Here is a 19,323-nt window from a genome sequence, read left to right as displayed (position 1 = left end):
GACTGCTCTTCCGAAGGTCCAGAGTTCAAATCCCAGCAACCACATGGTGGCTCACAACCATCCGTAACGAGATCTGGCGTCCTCTTCTGGAGTGTCTGAAGATAGCTACAGTGTACTTACATATAATAAATAAATAAATCTTAAAAAAAAAAAAAAAGAAAGAAAGAAAGAAAGAAAGAAAAAAGAAAAAAAGAAAAAGAAACAAGCTGGAGTAGCCATTCTAATATTGAATAAAATCAACGTTTAATCAAAAGTTATCAAAAAAGATAAGGAAGGATACTTTCTTTCTTTGAAGGACTCTTTAAAGGAAAAATCTACCAAGATGAACTCTCAATTCTGGACATCTATGCTACAAATGCAAGGGTACACACACTCACTTTACTAAAGTGAAAAGCACACACTGCACCTCACACAGTAATAGTGGGAGACTTCAACACCCCACTCTCATCAATGGACATATCATGGAAACAGAAACTAAACAGAGACATAGTGAAACTTACAGAAGTTACTAACCAAACGGATTAAACACATATCTATAGAACATTTCATCCTAAAACAAAAGAATATACCATCTCTGAACCTTATAGTACCTTCTCCAAAACTGACCATCTAATCAGTCACAAAACAGACCTCAACAGATACAATCAGTTTGAAATAATCACATGCACCCTATCAGATTGCCACAGACTAAGGCTGGTCTTGTATAACAACAAAAACAACAGAAAGCCCACATATACATGGAAGCTGAACAACACTCTACTCAGCGATAACTTGTTCAAGGAAGAAACAAAGAAATTAAAGGCATTTTAGGATTTAATGAAAATCAAGGCACAACATATCAAAACTTACAGGATACAATGAAAGCAGTGCTAAGAGGAAAACTCATAGCTCTGAGTGCCTCCAAAAACAAACTGTAAAGAGCATACACTAGCAGCTTGACAGCACACCTGAAAGTTCTAGAACAAAAAGAAGCAAATACACCTAAGAGGAGTAGACGGCAGGAAATAAACTCTTAACTGAAATTATCCAAGTAGAAACAATAAGAACTATACAAAGAACCAACAAAACCATGAGCTGGTTCAACAAGATAAGATATAAACACTTAGACTAACCAGAGAACACAGAGACAATATGCTAATTAACAAAATCAGAAATGAAAAGGGAGACATAACCACAGAAACTGAGAAAATTAAAAGAAAAAAATCATCAGATCCTACTACAAAGCTTATGCTCAACAAAACTGGAAAATGGATGAAATGGTAAATTTTTCTATACAGATACCAGGTACCAAAGTTAAATCAGGATCACATAAACCATCTAAACAGTCCCATAACCGCAGAAATAGAAGCAGTCATTAAAAGTCTCCCAACCAAAACAAGCCAAGGACCAGATGGGTTTAGTGCAGAATTCTACCAGATCATCAGAGAAGACCTAATACCAATACTCTTCAAATTATTCCACAAAATAGAAATAGAAGGAACACTATCCAATTTGTTTTATGAAGCCACACCTAAACCATAAAAGACCCAACACAGAAAGAGAACTTCAGACCAATTTTCCTTATGAATATCAATACAAAAATACTCAATAAAATTCTCACAAACCCAATCCAAGAACACATCAAAACGATCATCCATCATAATCAAGTAGGTTTCATCCCAGGGATGCAGGGATGGTTCAATATACAGAAATCCATCAAGGCAATCCACTATATAAACAAATTCAAAGACAAAAACCACATGATCATCTCATTATATGCTGAGAAAGTATTTGACAAAATTCAACACCCTTCTTGGTAAAAGTCTTGGAAAGATCAGGAATTCAAGGCCCATACTTAACATAGAAAAAGCAATCTACAGCAAACCAGTAGCCAACATCAAACTAAATGGAGAGAAACTTGAAGCAATCCCACTAAAATCAGGGACTAGACAAGGCTGCCTACTCTCTCCCTACCTGTTCAATTAGTACTTGAAGTCCTAGCCAGAGCAATTAGACAACAAAAGGAGATCAAAGGGATATAAATTAAATAGGAAGAGGTCAAAACATCACTATTTGCAGATGATATGATAGTATACTTAAGTTACCCCAAAAATTCCAACAGAGAACTCCTAAACCTGATAAACAACTTCAGCAAAGTGGCTGGATATAAAATTAACTCAAATCAGTAGTCTTCCTCTACGCAAAGGACAAACAGGCTAAGAAAGAAATTAGGGAAAGGGCACCTTTCACAATAGTCAATATAAAATACCTTGGTGTGAGTCTAAGCAAGCAAGTGAAAGATCTATATGACAAAAATTTCAAGTCTCTGAAGAAAGAAATCAAAGAAGATCTCAGAAGATGGAAAAATCTCCCATACTAGTGGATTGTCAAGATTAATAAAAATGGCCATCTTACCAAAAGCAATCTACAGATTCAATGTAATCCCCATCAAAATTCCAACTCAATTTTTTATCCAGTTAAAAAGAACAATTTGCAAATTCATTTGGAATAACAAAAAACCGATAGCGAAAACCATTCTCAACAATAAAAGAAAGTTTGCACGGATCAGCATCCCTGACCTCAAGGTGTACTACAGAGCAATAGCAATAAAAACTGTATGGTATTGGTACAGAGAAAGGCAGGTAGATCAATGGAATAGAATTGAAGACCCAGAAATGAACCCACACAACTATGGTCACTTTATTTTTGACAAAGGAGCTAAAACCATCCAGTGGGAAAACGACAGCATTTTCAACAAATGGTGCTGGTTCAAGTGGCGGTTATCATGTAGAAGAATGCAGATCAATCCATTCTTATCTGCTTGTATAAAGCTCAAGTTCAAGTGGATCAAGGACCTCCACATAAAACCAGATACATTGAAACTAATAGAAGAGAAAGTGGGGAAGAGCCTTGAACTCATGGGCACAGGGGGAAATTTCTTGAACAGAACACCAATGGCTTATGCTCTAACATCAACAATAGACAAATAGGACCTCATAAAATTCCAAAGCTTCTGTAAGGAAAAAGACACTGTCAATAGGACAAAACAGTAACCAACAGATTGGGAAAAGATCTTTAACAATCCTATAGCTGATTGAAGGCTAATATCCATTATGTACAAAGAACTCAAGAAGTTAAGACTCCAGAGAATCAAATAACCCAATTAAAAAATGGGTTACAGAGCTAAAGAAAGAATCCTCAACTGAGGAATATCGAATGGCCGAGAAGCACCTAAAGAAACATCCAACATCCTTTAGTCATCAGAGAAATGCAAATCAAAACAACCTTGAGATTTCACCTCACACCCGTCAGAATGGCTAAGATAAAAAACTCAGTGATAGCAGATGCTGGCAAGGATGTGAAAAAAGAGGAACACTCCTCTTTTGCTGATGGAATTGTAAGCAGGTATAACCACTTTGGATGGAAACCAGTCTGGTGGTTTTTCAGAAAATTGGACATAGTGCAACCTGAGGACATAGTTATACCACTCCTGGACATATACACAGAAGATGCTCCATTATGTTCATAGCAGCCTTATTTATAATAGTTAGAAGGTGGAAAGAACCCAGAAGTCCTTCAACAGAGTAATGGAAACAGACAATGTGGTACATTTGCACAATTGAGTACTACTAAACTATTAAAATAATGACTTCATGAAATTCTTAACACAAATGGATGGAACTAGAATATATCATCCTGAGTGAGGTAACCCAATCACAAGAGAACACACATGGTTTCCACTCACTGATAAGTGGATATTAGCCCAAAAGTTCAGAATACCCAAGATATTATTCACATATCACAAGAAGCTCAAAAAGAAGGAAGACCATAGTGTGGATGCTTCAATCCTTCTTAGAAGGGAGAACAAAATACTCACAGGAGCAAATACAGAGACAAAATGTGAAGCAGAGATGGAAGGAAAGGCCATCCTGAAACTGCTCTACCTGGGGATCCATCCCATATATAGTCACTAAACCTAGCCACTGTTGTGGATGTCAAGAAGTGCTGACAGAAGCCTGATATAGCTGTGTCCTGAGAGGCTCTGCTCTGACAAGTATAGAGGTGGATGCTCGCAGCCAACCATTCGACTGTGCACAGGGTACCCAATGGAGGAGTTAGAGAAAGGACTGAAGGAGCTGAAGGGGTTTGCAACCCCATAGGAAGAACAACATTATCTATCAACCAACCAGACCCCCAGAGCTCCCGGGGACTGAACCACCAACCAAAGAGTACACATGGAGGGACCCATATGTTGCAGAGGATGGCCTTGTCGGGCATCAATGGGAGGAGAGGCACTTTGTCCTGTGAAGGGTGGATGCCCCAGTGTAGGAAAATGACAGGGTAGGAAGGTGGGAGTGGGTGGGTGAGGAGGGGGAGCATCCTCATAGAAGCAGGGGGTTTCAGGAGGAGAAACCGGGAAAGGGGATAACATTTGAAATGTAAATAAAGAAAATATCCAATAAAAGAAAAAATATATTAGAAAACTAACAAAAAATACTCCCTAAATGCTCGAATTTATGTAAATACACATGTTAATAACCACATGTGGCTCTAACAAGTTTAGGACCTACTAATAACAAAACAACTTGCAAATGTCTCACTGTTTGGATAAGGTTGTGAATCTATTCAACCAACAGATCACACCTACTGCAGCACTGTATGTGCAAGTGCACAAGTGTGCTCACTGGTGTGTATGTACATGGAGGTCAGAACTTGCAATTGGGTGTCTTCACCTATTTTCTATTTTTTGAGGCAGCGTCTCTTACTGAACCTAGACCACTCTGTTTAGGCTACAGTGGCTGGCCAGCAAGCCCCAGGATCTGCCTATGCTGGGGTTACTGACATGTACTTCCATGACTAGCTTTTTAGTGTGGGTGCTGGGGATGGTTTTCAGGTCCTCATGTTTGTGCAGCAAGCATCTTACTCACTGAACCATCTGCCTGTCTGTGGCACTTGTAGCAACAGAGATAGTGGTGAAATCTCATTTGCATTTCTCTCTTTTGAGGCCTGCCTGGTCTATGAAATCAGTGACAGGACATCCAGAGGTATACAGGGAATCACATCTCAAAACAAAACAAAATACTTACAGCTTCTTGTATTTCACAGCGAAAGACATGTATCCTGAAGAGCTCTGCGTTGTAGTGACTTTCAGTGAATGCAAAACAGTCACTCTCAGGAGTCCCATCATGTCCTCTGACACAGAAGAGGATTTTATAGATAGGGTAGTTTGCTATTTCAGTGTTCGTTTGAGGATCTAAAAGTCTATCCAGATAAAAAGGGAAGAGATTAATTATGAGCAACTTGTATTTATAACAGGACTTAATTTATTTTCATTATTTTTATTATGTTATATACATACTATATATTATTATTTGTTATATTTATATTAGGGTATTTGTCCAGAGAGATGATTATATAAGTTACTTCTAGTATACTAGCCATGTTGATGTTGAATTGTGATACATAATTCATATGTGGATGTTGAGGTTATATCACATAATTCCATGATACTAAATCTAGACAGTTATATGTTTGGGACACACATGTAGAAAGGTATTAATATCAGCAAATCTGATTCTTTTTGTTTGGTTTTGGGTTTTGTTTTTTTGTTTTTTTTTTTTTTGAGACAGAGTTTCTCTATGCAGTCCTGGCAATCCTGGAAATTAAGCTGTAGACCAGGCTGGCCTCTGCTTTCCAACTACTGGGATTAAGCTGCCACTCCCTGGGCAGCAAATATATAATTCTTATAGCTTACTACTAAATAAAGACAAGATCAGTACATAAATTAAGACTACCAAAACAGACTAAGACATTTGCATATGGTTATCTTCTTAAAAGAATGTCCTGTTTATAAAAGTAAAAAAAAATAACAGTTCATAACAAAGCAGAAAAACTGACAACACATAAAATCTCAAAGGATGCTTGTCAAAAGGACATCATTAAATAAAATCTATTCATGTGACAGGTACAATATTCTAGTCTCTCTTCAGACCATTAAAGACAGAACTATGAAAGGTCAAGAAGACACTTTGTAAATGGCATATTGCAGAGCAAAGCTAACCATGGGGAAAGGTCCTGGCAACACTGTTAAAAGTGGAGGAACCCCAAGGAGCTCTAACTTATGCTGTGAGAGTAAGTGAGAGATTGTAAGACACATTTACCCAAAGAAATTTACTGATTTGCTGTCTTGGAACTTGCCAAGTAGGCTAGGCTGGCTACCCAGTGAGACCTAGGGATCCATTTGTCCCTGCCTCTCCAGCACTGGGATTATAAGCAAGAGCCAAAATGCTTTGAATTTATATTACCCTGTGAGATAAATAGCTGTGAGAACACAGCTATTTCCTCAGCCTGTATAAAGAGTATTGATGAGCCAAGATTTTTGACTGTGTTTATCAATAGGAAAGTAAAATTAAGAGGGTTTTTTTAAAAACGCATGTTATTTTGTTACTTTTCTGAAACACATTTCCTGTAATTATTTAGCAATTTTGTATTTAACTAGTTGGTAACAATCATTAAACTTAGTTATCTTTATTAGTTTGAATTAGTATAACCAATACTCATTTCCAGGACTTCTCTGGTCTCTGATTTCATTTCTTATTTTAAAAAATGGTCACTATAGATCGACTATCTACAAGTCATTTAAATTTATAATATTTCATTGAGGATTGGGATATGGAGAACGAACAAATGAGCATTTTTCATGAGGGTTGCAATTCAGGTAGAAACATGAGTATGGCATATACTATCTACCAGTGCTCCCTTGTGCAGCAGCACTTCACAGGGGCCACTCTCACCTCACAGTTCCTTCAGATACATTCGGCACTGAGAGGGTTACATCCAGAGAAATCTGACACTGACTTCTCAAGATGGACATCATCCTCAAGGCTTCCACTTCACTCCGGGGAGCATTTACTGAAGCACAGCCTAAGTAAGTTAGTTTATTGAAAACCACACTATCCTCATCAGCCACTGGTGTAAAAGGACTTGATACGTCAGAATCTGAAAGAAACAAAAGAACAATAGTATTGATATGAACAGCAAGTAAACATCTAAAAGACTTATCAGGTTCGAAAATCAAGTGCTAATTAAGACAGTATGTTATATTCCAGGGGGCAAAAACATGTCCATGGGAGCCAAGCAACTCATACTAGAACTCTAATACCAAGATTTTTACAAATTGATGTTAATTCCAAACTGAAAATGTGACCTGAGAGTCATATCTGACTCCTGATTAATACCATCTCCTCACTTGTTTTTGATTTTATAATTTACATTTAAACCAAATATATATGTAGTATCCAAGTATTCTGAAAATGCTGATGTCTTCTGGTTGCAACTACAATGTTTCCAATACACAGCTAGCTTCTTCTTTACATCCTTTAACACCCTGCTTCCAAGTTAATAAACTGTTCTTGCAGATGAGCTTTCCTAACTGTTCAGGCCTTCTGCTCTGTACCGCCCACTTCCATCTTGCTTTCTGAGAGGTTATGCCTGGAGCAAACATTTATTTTCTAACACCGTAATCAAAATTCTTCTTTCCTGGAAAACTCTGGTTGTTTCTGATTTTCTGAAACAAGGTTTTATACTAATGTCTGGATCTGAACTCATCAGATTTCCATTTCCTAGAAGACTCTTTAAGCCACCTGAAAAAAGGATAAACTATCCTTCTCAGTATATTGTAACTACTGTTTTTAATTCTTTGTTGTAACAGAAATACAGTTAAAGGAGAAATCAGAACGTCATATGCATCTGACAACATCTCAAATCTAGAATATGGAGAGAACTTACGATGGTTTTCATTCTGTTCTTGAATCTAGTACAGAAGACACAAGTATTAAAAACAATAATCTTAAGCCGGGCGTGGTGGCACACGCCTTTAATCCCAGTGCTCAGGAGGCAGAGGCAGGCGGATTTCTGAGATCGAGGCCAGCCTGATCTACAGAGTGAGTTCCAGGACAGCCATGGCTAACAGAGAAACCCTGTCTTTAAAAAAAAACAAAAGACAAACAAAAAACAATAATATCAAGCAAGATAGTAATCCTAACCTCCTTGTCCAGGTTTCACTGGCAGGCTCATCTCTGGTTTCTGAAGCCCTACCAGAGGCACAGGATTAATGGTGGATGAAGCTGAGAGTTGATTAGATAGAGGCCCATCTCCTTCACCATCCAGTTGTGACCTTTCCCCTGGCTGGTCGTCCATGGGAGGATCCATCAGCACATCTGCTAGCTCTTTCTGAAGCTGCTGCTCACTTCCATTCCCTACAATCTAAGCACAAATACATGCAATCAGTAAAATGAGAGGCCAGCACTAATTTAAGTGGGTCCATGTTCTAAAGCAAAGTATCACCATTTCTTTTATTATAAGGAATCTTTAAATTTTTGTAAATGGATGATCTGCAACAAATAAAGGCTGCAGTTGTTGTGTTACGTAAAAAGTACACAATGAATCTAAAAATAATGTTCAGAAATAGGTAACATAGCAACATTAACATTGTCTGTTTAATAGCTTTTCTTAAGGAAATGTTCTTCCTTTTAAAAGTTAAAAGAAATATCAACTACAGTAAAATTTTACATATATTTTATGACTACTCCAATAAATAAATCTCCTTTATTTCCGTGGAAGACTTATTTGATACAAATGGGTGGTCAAAGTGCTGAGACACATGAGTAAATGTGTCTGACAATGTAGGACAGTCAGTCCTGAGAAATAAAAGCACTGTATTGGAATACTTACTTTATCTTTTTCTGTTTTTTGTTTCTTTTGTTTTTTACTAAGATATATCATGGCTGTAATAGTTTATCATTAGTTGCTCATAAAAGGAAGTGAACAAATGCAAGACGGCTCAGTGTTGAAAAACAAGCAACAGGTAACAAAACCAAGTATTGGTACTAGTTACGAAATACAAAGATAATAATAATAATCAATATAGAAAAAAGTTAAAAGAGCAAGCTACATTAGAGGACATTCTGAAGACTAAAATCATCAAACATTTATGCTTATTATTCACTTTTTAGTTCTGAAATTTTCAGCCAGCTTTATTTCCTTATGGCTAGTTTTGCTTGAATGCTCATAGAGGACAAAAGAGGTCGGCAGCATTCCTGAAATTAAAGCTACAGACAGCTGTGAGTCACTACGTCGGTGCTGGGAATCTAACCTGGGTCCTTTGAAAGAGTAGCCAGTGCTCTTAACTGCTAATTCATCTTTCCAGCCCCCTTACTGATATTATCTGTAGTAGTTGATGTCACTGCTAAGCATACATCTGTTCTGTAAGCATGATACTATATAATTTGTTGGTCATAGCAGAAAAGATTACTTTGGAAAACTTCATTTGTCTGTGCAGCTCTGGCTGTCCTGGAAGCATTGCGAGTTAAGATTCAATGGCCATTGACTAGAAGTTTCTGTTGTCTGCTTTTTTCTTCTCAGTGTATGGATAATAATGTCTCACTTGTTTTTCTGTTTTGGGGGTTTTGTTTGGTTGAATTAGACACTGTAGCCAAGATATATGACTAAAGATCCTGATAAGCCCCCCCTCAAGGCTTCGTACTGTTTACATTTGTTGACAGTGAAGCCGCAGAGAGCTGTTTTATGGCTCTCCAGTTGCCTAAGGCAAAACTGTGAGTTAGTGCTCTGGAACAGAGGGGACAATGACCCTGCTGAAATGACCCCATTTTCTTTCTATCTTATTAATTTTTCCCATACAGTATGTTTTAATACCATTCTTCCCTGGCCATCTTCTTGATTATGCTATAGAGAGCTGATATAATTTTTTTTCTCTCAGTCAGGTAAGAGAGAAAGAACAAGATGGGGATGCTTAAAGTAAGAGATTCTTACCAGAGTTTCATGATTAAGACTTTTCATTTGCTGCATTTCTTTTCAAAGATCTCCAAAGACTTTAATGCTCTTTTTTATTTTTGTTTTAATAATTGTCACCAGTGCTTCTGGGGAGTAGGTCATGCTGTTATGATGGAAGCTGCTCTCAGCAAGTTAGCTTTTTAAAATGTAAATTAGATCATGTTCCCATTCAAAACTTCCAAAATTTCTCCTTACATTTTAGAACAAAGTTCAAGTTTGCTATCGAGCTCCAATAGAACCAAACATGCAAGAGGCTTGCAGGCCCTCAGATCATACATGATGTTTGTTCCATGTTACTCTGCTGGAGACTCTGCTGCCACCTTTGGAAAGCTTCTGGTCTTCTACAGTTTTCTTCTTTTCATTTGGAACTCACCATAAATATCATCCCCCGCCCTTCCTTCCTGTTCTCTCCTTTGTTCCCACCCCCCTCCCCTGAGTGCTCACACTCATGCTCCCGCCGCCCCCCCCTCTCTCTGTCCTTCTCCCACCCTCTCCTTCTCTCCCTCTCCACCCCCCCCCAAACAGGGTTTCTCTGTGTAACAGCCTTGACTACCATAGAAATCACTTTGTAGACCAGGCTGTCCTCAAACAAGAGATCTACCTTCTTCTGCCTCCTGAGTACTGGGAAAAAGGGAGCAATCCTAAAGTTTAAAAAGTTTATACCATAAGAGTTTTGGTAGGAGCTTTAAAAAAATTTAAGAAGCTAATCAAAATAAAAATCCTTAAAATAAGAGTAACTCATTAAGTATATGCAAAACTCAACACCATTGAAAAGTGTATCTATCAATCCTGTGTTCTCCCTAGCTTACTCTTTTATTTATTAGCTCCAAGTTGTGCACAGTGTTTAGCAAGGCACACTTTGGCTGTCAAACTTTACCTTGAGTCCCGTCTTCTCATCATCACTCCCATTATTTGTAGATGGTGTCTCATCTCCTTGCCTGGAAACCAAGACAAAATCTTCACTATTAAGAGTAGACACTGAGTCGGATGAGACACTGATTTTTCCAACAGAGGCCTTGTCATCCATAACTCAAGAATGAGGCTCAACTCATGAATGGTTAAATATTTTTTTAATGCCTGAAAAACAAAAACCATAAAGATTCATATAAAATGTCTGCCATATATTTAGTTATGCTCTATTCTTTAAAAAAAAAAAAAGCTTTTCATTCATTCTGATAAGGGTATTCTGTGCTATGTAGGTCAAGATATTTCAGATTCCATATAATTAAAACACTCCTTTACAATAACCCCACCTACTTATAGGGCTGCCTTTGGCACATATTGCAACTCAGGTCTTGGCTTACAGAAGCAAAGATGAACTCAACAGTATTCTGGACTTTAATTTGTATTGCTTTACACATAAATGAAGTTAAAACACTTGGTTATTGTGAAAGTGTAATAACTACGTTTCCCTAGCATTATTAATACTAAAATTTAAAATACTAGGATGGTATAGCAAACTGTATTTCACATTAATATATAAGAGATAAATTCAAGATAGAGAAAGCAGAAACTCTACAACTGAGAAATATACTCCATTAAAACTTGAATCTTCCATTAAAACTTGAATCTTCCTCTATCTTAATTTCTTAGGACTGGAATCAATAAAAATATTATAAAAAGAAATAGGTACAGTTCTATGTTCGACAACATCAATAAAGCTAAGTGTTTAACCTTTCCAACTTAAGTGTTCGTTTACACTTTGGAATTTTTTAAGATTATCATTTTATTTGTGTATATATACATGTGTATAGACCAGAGGGCTTCAGATCCCCTGGAACTGAAGTTAATGATGATGGTTGTAAGCTAACCTGTGTACACTGAGAACTGATCCTCTCCAAGAGCAGTAAGTGCTCTTAACCACTGAGCCATCCCTCCAACCTGTGCTTTAAATTTTTAATTGAATATATACAAAGCACACATCATATGCCAAATACTATTTGCTCTTCTAAGGCTTAACCTATCATCTAGAATTGCACCACTTCTAAGTATTAAGCAGAAAAACAAACAAACACAAAAATCATCAATAATATTGAACATAAGAAAACAGCAACCCCAAGGAAAATCATTTAACCAGCTAATGGCACAGATAAGGATAAACTCTATTCTGGACATTCTGTTGTGTTTTAGTTATTCTTCTCCTGCTTGAAGATTAAAGAGTCAGAACTGAACAATGTTGGCTCACGCCTTTAATCCTAGCACTCAAAAGGCAAAGGCAGGTGGATCTCTGTGACTTCATGGTCAGCCTGGTTTGCAAAGTGAGTTCTAGGACAGCAAAAGCTACATGTAGAAACCTCATTTTGAAAAACAGAACAAAATAAGAGAGAAAGACAGAAAGAAAAGAAGGAAGGACTAGACACTCTGGAGTTGAAAACAGGCAGATCTTTCTGTGTTCCAGGACTGCCTGGTCTATGTAGCTATGAATTCAGGCCAAACAGAGCTGCACTGGTAGACTGTTACAAGAAAATAAACAAATAAAATATATTTACAAGACCATATATAACTTTATAGCAAGGAAGGGTAGAGTGATGTTCACTCATAATCCTAACAGGATGATGAGACAGGAGGACTGTGTATGTTTGAGGTCAGACTTGGGCATATAGTAAGTCCTTGTTACAAAAATGATCAGATGAGGGCTAAGAACATTGTTCAACAGTGGAGAGCACTGTCAGTTCCCACAGAAGACTCAGGTTCTCTTCCTAGCATGCACATGGTAATTCATAACATCTATAATTCCTGTTCCAGGGGGCCTCATGCCTTCTATCCTCTGTGGGTACCAGGCCCATATGTGGTGTACATACATAATACAGGCAGACAAAATACTCAAAAACATAAACTAAAAATTTTATAAATTAACACACACACCCTCAAAGAATACATTGTACAAGATTGAAAATTATCCAGCACTCAGGAGGCAGAGGCAAGCAGATCTCTAAGTTCGAGGCCAGCCTAGTCTACGGTGCAAGTTTCGGGACAGCCAGGGCTATACAGAAATTGACAAGTATAAAAATAGTCTTCTGAAAAGCCAAAAGAAAAATGTCTTCATTCATCCACTGAATGGATACAAATTAAATATCTGGTAAAGGGAATGTTAGGAAAATAAATCAAAACTTTAGCAGAGAGACAAATTTATACAGTCTAATAGATGCAGATTTAGGGTACCAAACTAAAAGACATGTTGGGTAAATATTAACTTAGAGCTTTGCTGGGAATACAGACTTCAGTACCTTTAGGATTTGACTTAGTAACTCACCCTACAGTGGCTTCCTGCTTCTGTACATGATCAGCTCCAGTTTAGTCTGTTCCCTCTACTTTCAGTAGTTTCTCAGCTGACTTGCCCATTTTTACTTGAGTCAAAGGCATTGTTTCCCCTGTGATGTTCTCATTGCAGTCAAGATTTTTGTTATAACATTATGCTGCTTTTTAACGTTGTGGTGAATGTACTCTAATTTAATCTTCACACTGCTATTTTACAGATAACAAAATTAATCTTGGGTGAGGTGGTGTGTCTTGGTCAAAGTACTGCAACTGACAGAAATCAAGACAAAAACTGTACTGTTATCTATAGGTCCTAAAGCAGAGCTCTATTAAGACAAACATGCCTGTTTAATATCTAATGTCTCAGTACTGAGAAGTCTCTTTTAGAGCTTGTATTTTAAGTTAGTTTTCATGTTGAATTAGTCTACAGTCTATTTTAAATTGAAGCTAATAGTGCAACAATAGCAGAAGGCCTAAGAAAACTGTCTAAAACTGTCATTCAGCAGGAATGTGGTTTATTGAAACACTACACAGGAAGTAGACTTCTTCTCTCCGATCTCCATTGATAGGTTAAGAGCCCTTCCCAGCATCCACCTTGAAGAGGCCCCACAGAAAGTGCTATCTATTTCTGTCAAGACTCTAGACACTTTACAGCCTTTGTCTTAAGACACTGCCAACTAATGTTTTATTTTCAGATTTTATTTTCACCAGTTAGGAGACACCTCTCCACTATTTAATACATTTTATCCTTTTGCCTTTAAATATCATGTAAACTGAAACCTAAGCTTCTTTTTGTATTTCATGAATGGCTGTTATCTTTAGATCCTAGAATAATGTAGATGTTTAAATGTTTTATTAAATAAGTAGGATAAACATCAGATAAAGATAGGAAAGACATGGGTACCCAGTGAGAAGGTAATACTATTTAAATTTTATTTGGGGAGATGTTAAGAGGAATGGAGACCGTTCTTGTTATATTACCCAGGCTTGCCTCAAACCTATGACTCCCTGAATGCTGTCCTTATCTACGACAGTAAAGCTTGCGATTTGAAGCTAGGAAAAATCCAAATTAGAATACTAGACCTAGGGTTGGGGTTATAGCTTAGTGGAACATCACCTGCATAGCATGTGAGAGGTACAGAGTTTGATCCTCCAGCACGAAAACAAACAATTAAAAAACCTTACTACACATCATTTATACTATGTACACTGGTTGTACTACTCCTTAATTAGTCAGTCTAGTTATACAGTTTCTGTAAGAGAAAATGATACGATATCTATCTCACAGAGCTACTGTATATTGACTAAGGGCTTTATGTGGATATATATATACAAAAAATTATACACGCAGAATATTATATGCACTCAAATACTAAGGCTTTTTAAAATTCAAAAATATATTAGCTAAAAAATTAAACAATCTAATTTAGACAGCATATTACTAAAACAAAACATACAGACTTCTTAATTGCACATTTGTTGATGGTTGGTCTGTTGCTGTGTATTGTAATGTTAAATACTGGCCCTGGTCACCTCAGGAATGAGAGAATCCCCACTTACATCAAGTAATGCTATGACCTTGCTCTTTAATTTAAAATTATTGGTTGAATAAAGATACTGACAGCCTATAACTGAACAGAAGAGAGGTAGGTGGGGTTTTAGTTCCTGGACTTGGGGTCTGAGAGGGACCTGAGAGGACAGGAGGTAATGTAGAGATGGAAAGAGGAAAAGCCACCATAGAGTAGGTGAGTCATGAAAATATGGCCATGAAGGCTAGGTGTTAAGAGCTGCCTAGATGGAACATTGAAAAAGTGATCGTTTGTATATGCTTGGTCCAGGGAGTAGCACTTGTTGGAATAGATGTGTCACTTCGGGTGTGGGCTTTAAGACCCTCATCCTAGCTGCCTAGAAGCCAGTCTTCTCCTAGCAGCCTTCAGATGAAGATGTAGTTTGTTTTTTGTTTTTTGTTTTTTTCTTCCCCTGAGCTTCCTCTGTAAAGCCCTGGCTGTCCTGGAACTCACTCTATAGACCAGGCTTGCCTCTGCCTCCCAAGTGCTAGGATTAAAGGCATGTGCCACCACTGCTCAGCTTAACTCCCATGGGACTCCTCTAGCTCCATGCCTACCTAGATGCTGCCATACTGCTATCTCAATAATAGACTGAACCTCTGAACCTGTAAGTCAGCTCCTGCCTTGATCATCATGTCTGTTTATGACAGTAAAACCCTAAGACAGCAAGTTATAACTCGGAGTTACTGATGGAGAAGTAGCTTAGAGAGTAGGTACCTGCCCAGCTCTGGTGCATTAAAGGCTTATCAGAAATATAAAGGTTTCCTTTCTTTTATCTGGGAAAACTGAATGATCAAAGGTAAGGTAGAAACCCTCAACTGAGATTAAGTATTTACTATAACACACACTGTAATTTATTTTAATCTAAATAAATATAAAGGAATACCTGGAAGAGAAAATCTTGTTTTTGTACAGTGCAACAGAGTAAAATACAACCTACTTACAGAAAAAAACAATGTCAGGACTTTGGGGGAGGGAACAGTAACAGAGTCCTAGGTTGCTCAGGATGGTCACTAACTCACTTTGTAGCAGAGAATAAATATGACACCCCTAGGATTACAGGTGATGCCTCACTGGGTTTATAAAGTGTTATGGATCAAATCCCAAACTGCATGCACGACACACATGCACGTTATGAATAGTACTACAGCCCCAGGCCTCCCATCTTTATGTAATATATATGACATGAACATTATGTCATGGTGTTTGGTAGACACTAAAAAAAAGATTGTTTTCTTTCACAAGAGTGATAAGCTTCAAACATGTTACCAAGAGCCCCGTGTTGGTAAGCCGAACTCTGGGATATTTCCTTTTCTACATATCTTAATTAAATCAGGCTGGGCATGGTGGTACATGCCTTTAATCCCAGTACTGGGAAGGTAGAGGCAGTTGGATTTTTATGAGTGCAAAGACAATCTTGTCTACATACATAGTGAGCTCTAGGCCAGCCAGTTTACATACATAGTGAGACTATTTCAAAACAAACCCAAAAAGCCAAAAAAGAAAATAAGTAAAAGTAAAAGTAAAAGTAAACTCACCTAAGGTAGAAGTCTTCACTTATGTATCCTTCTACATATTTATTAAAAGTTCAAATTTAGCAGGGAATGTAGGACTCTCTATTATAAAATTTTAAAAAGAAAGGAAGGTAGGAAGGAAGATATCTATGCACTCAAGAGTTTAAAATAGCCGGGTGTGGTGGCGCACACCTTTGATCCCAGCACTTGGGAGGCAGAGGCAGGCGGATTTCTGAGTTCGTGGCCAGCCTGGTCTACAAAGTGAGTTCCAGGACAGCCAGGGCTATACAGAGAAACCCTGTCACGAAAAGCTGAGGGAAAAAAAAAAAGAGTTTTAAATAAAACACTGCTAAGTTCAAAGACAGCCTGGGCTATATCATGACTCTTTGCTTTAAATAAACAAATACAATGAGAGGGGAACAACATCAAATCTCTTTATAAACTTTTTGCCCAGATTCAATGCTATGTGACATTAAATGACAATTTTATGTTCAACTTTACACTTCTACAAAAAACCACAGAAAACAATGCACCTGAGGGGCAGTGAGATGGCTTGGTGGGTAGAAGCATTTGACACTAAGCCTAGTTACCCGAGTTCTATTCCCAAAACCAGGGGAAGAAAATAACCAACTCCCAGGAGTCATCCCTCTCACTTCCACATACATCGTGGTTCCCTCCACACACAAATGAAATGATTTTTTTTTTTTTTTTTAGTTTTCCGAGACAGTTCTCTGTGTCCTGGAACTCACTCTGTAGACCAGGCTGGCCTCGAACACAGAAATCCGCCTGCCTCTGCCTCCCAAGTGCTGGATTAAAGGCGTGCACCATCAAATGATTTTAAAATGTATCTAAGGCTTGCTGAATGAAGACTATTCATTCTCAATCTCTTATAGAGTCCATTAATGTGTTTTGAAATGGAAAGTAGTACTCACAATAGAAATCACTGATACTTTTTGATACAAATTAAATTTTTGTATTGTCTCTAGTTTCTAAAATTAATCTTATCCTTTAACAGTGAGTTTACTTGTGGCCAGGCATGGTGGTACAGGCTTCTAATGTCAGCACTTGGGAGGCAGAGGCAAGTGGATAGTTTGAGGCCAGCCTGGTCTACATAATGAGTTCCAGGACAGCTATGGTACTGCATATGGCTACATAGTAAGACTTTGTCATCAAAACCAACCAAACCCTGACTTCTTAGCTAGGTATGATGACTCATATAATAGACCCAGTTATTCAGAAGGCTTAGGCAGAGGAGTACCTGACTACAGGGTTTGAACTAACATGAATAACATGTCATGATCCCAACTCCCCAAACAAAAATTAACAAAAACTAAAAAGCAACACTTCCAAATATTTTTCTTTTTCGCTCTCATTAAATTTCCACTTTTAAAAACTATCCACCGATGCCAGGAATTGTGCTCATGCCTTTAATCCCAGCATTCAGGAGGCAGAAACAATCAGATCTCTGAGTTTGAAGTCAACCTGGTCTACAACCTGGGCTACACAGAGAAACCCTGTCTTGAAAAAAAAACAAACCAAACAAACAAAAACTATCCACAGACACAGGAGAGATGGATGGCTCAGAGGTTAAGACACTTTCCTAGGTTCAGTTCTGAGCACTCATATGGTTGCCAACACCCATCTGTAACATCTAGTAGAAATCTGATGGCATATTATATTATATCCTATGGATCTATTGGCCTCCATGGTACCAGACACTAGCAAGGTGCGTAGACATACATATAGGCAAAACAACCACATACATATATAATAACAATAATTCTTAAAAAATAAAACAAAAACAAAACTAACCCCATAATGTGCTGGATAGTGGTGGCACACACCTTTAATTTCAGCACCCAGGATGCAGAGGCAGGCAGATCTCTGAATTTGAGGTCAGCCTGGTCTACAGACATTAAGGGCTACACAGAGAAACCCTGTCTCAAACAAAAGCAAGCAACTAACCAAAACCAAACCAAACCAAACCAACCAACCAACCAACCAACCAAAACCAAACCAACCAACCAACCAACCAAAACCAAACCAACCAACCAACCAACCAAAAGAGCAATAGCAAAATTTAAAACCCAAAGTCAATAAAAATGACCATTTCCTTATTCTGAAACTATCACTTTAGCTTTGTTTCCTTCCTGCCTACCATTGCATATTTAGGTTGCTTTCCTTCTGACTGTACTAGACACTCCACCCTCTTCCTATATCCTTTGCTATCTCGTTACACACTAATACTACCATAGACTTATCTTTTCTCTGTGTTCTACATAAGCACTTGTGTTGCAGTTTCTTTCTTTTTTATTCACTTTCAAGTGTCTGATACCCTTCATCTATCCTTCAAAAAAGTCTCTCTCTTTAGAGCACTGGTTCAACGTTCCTAATGCTGTGACCCTTTAAATCAGTTCTTCATGTTATGCTGACCCCAACCATAACATTATTTTCATTGCTACTTCATAACTGTAATTTTGCTACTGTTATGAATCATAATGGAAATATATAAACATGTTTTCAGATGGTCTTAGATGACATGACCCCTGTGAAAGAATCATTTAACCCCCAAAAGGGGTCTTGACCCACAGGTTGAGAACCACTGTTCTAGACTCTCTTAGTTGTTAATTCCTTAGTTACAGAATTTCTAAATATTATGTATGACCCTATAGCTAATCCTTTTCCACCTTCCTCAAAATCCCTGCTAATTTCTGAATGAAAATAGAATGAGGTACGGTGAGATGATTCAGGGGATAAAGGTACTTACTGCCTTACCTGAGTACTTGTGTTGATCTCAGGAACCTACATGGTGGGAGAAGAGAACAGACCCTAAAAACTAGTCCTCTGACCACCCCCAGGCACGCATAAAGTAAGTAGATAGATAGATAGATAGACAGACAGACCGACCGACCCACTGATAGATCAGAGTTGGCTGGAGACATGGCTCAGAACACTGAAGCTATTCACTCACATGGTAGCTTACAACCATTTTTTTTTTAATCATTTTCTTTTTTTTTCTTTTTTTTTAATTTTTAATATTTTTATTACATATTTTCTTCAATTACATTTCCAATGCTATCCCAAAAGTCCCCCATAGCGCCCCCCACTTCCCTACCCACCCATTCCCATTCTTTTGGCCCTGGCATTCCCCT

The 19,323-nt window shown here is 37.8% G+C and overlaps 1 protein-coding gene across 3 annotated transcripts in view; it reads right to left on the bottom strand.

The window, feature by feature from the left end:
- The window catches only part of Rabgap1 (RAB GTPase activating protein 1), a 125,300-nt gene that overhangs the window by 84,097 nt on the left and 21,880 nt on the right, over positions 1 to 19,323 (bottom strand). For 2 of the 3 annotated variants that reach the window (XM_021155632.2, XM_021155633.2), the window contains exons 2-5: positions 10,709 to 10,908; positions 8,025 to 8,244; positions 6,774 to 6,978; positions 5,067 to 5,241 (exon numbers count right to left, since the gene is read on the bottom strand). In XM_021155632.2, the coding sequence (XP_021011291.1) occupies positions 5,067 to 5,241; positions 6,774 to 6,978; positions 8,025 to 8,244; positions 10,709 to 10,858 (750 nt within the window). In that variant the 5' untranslated portion in view covers positions 10,859 to 10,908. The remainder of the gene's footprint in view (positions 1 to 5,066; positions 5,242 to 6,773; positions 6,979 to 8,024; positions 8,245 to 10,708; positions 10,909 to 19,323) is intronic. The other variant, XM_021155634.2, reaches the window with a different exon arrangement.

The sequence above is a fragment of the Mus caroli genome, chromosome 2 (assembly GCF_900094665.2).
Source record: "Mus caroli chromosome 2, CAROLI_EIJ_v1.1, whole genome shotgun sequence".
Classification (NCBI taxonomy): Eukaryota; Metazoa; Chordata; class Mammalia; order Rodentia; family Muridae; genus Mus; species Mus caroli.
Note: the sequence above shows the minus strand (reverse complement) of the source record. Positions and strands in the feature narration are given on the sequence as shown.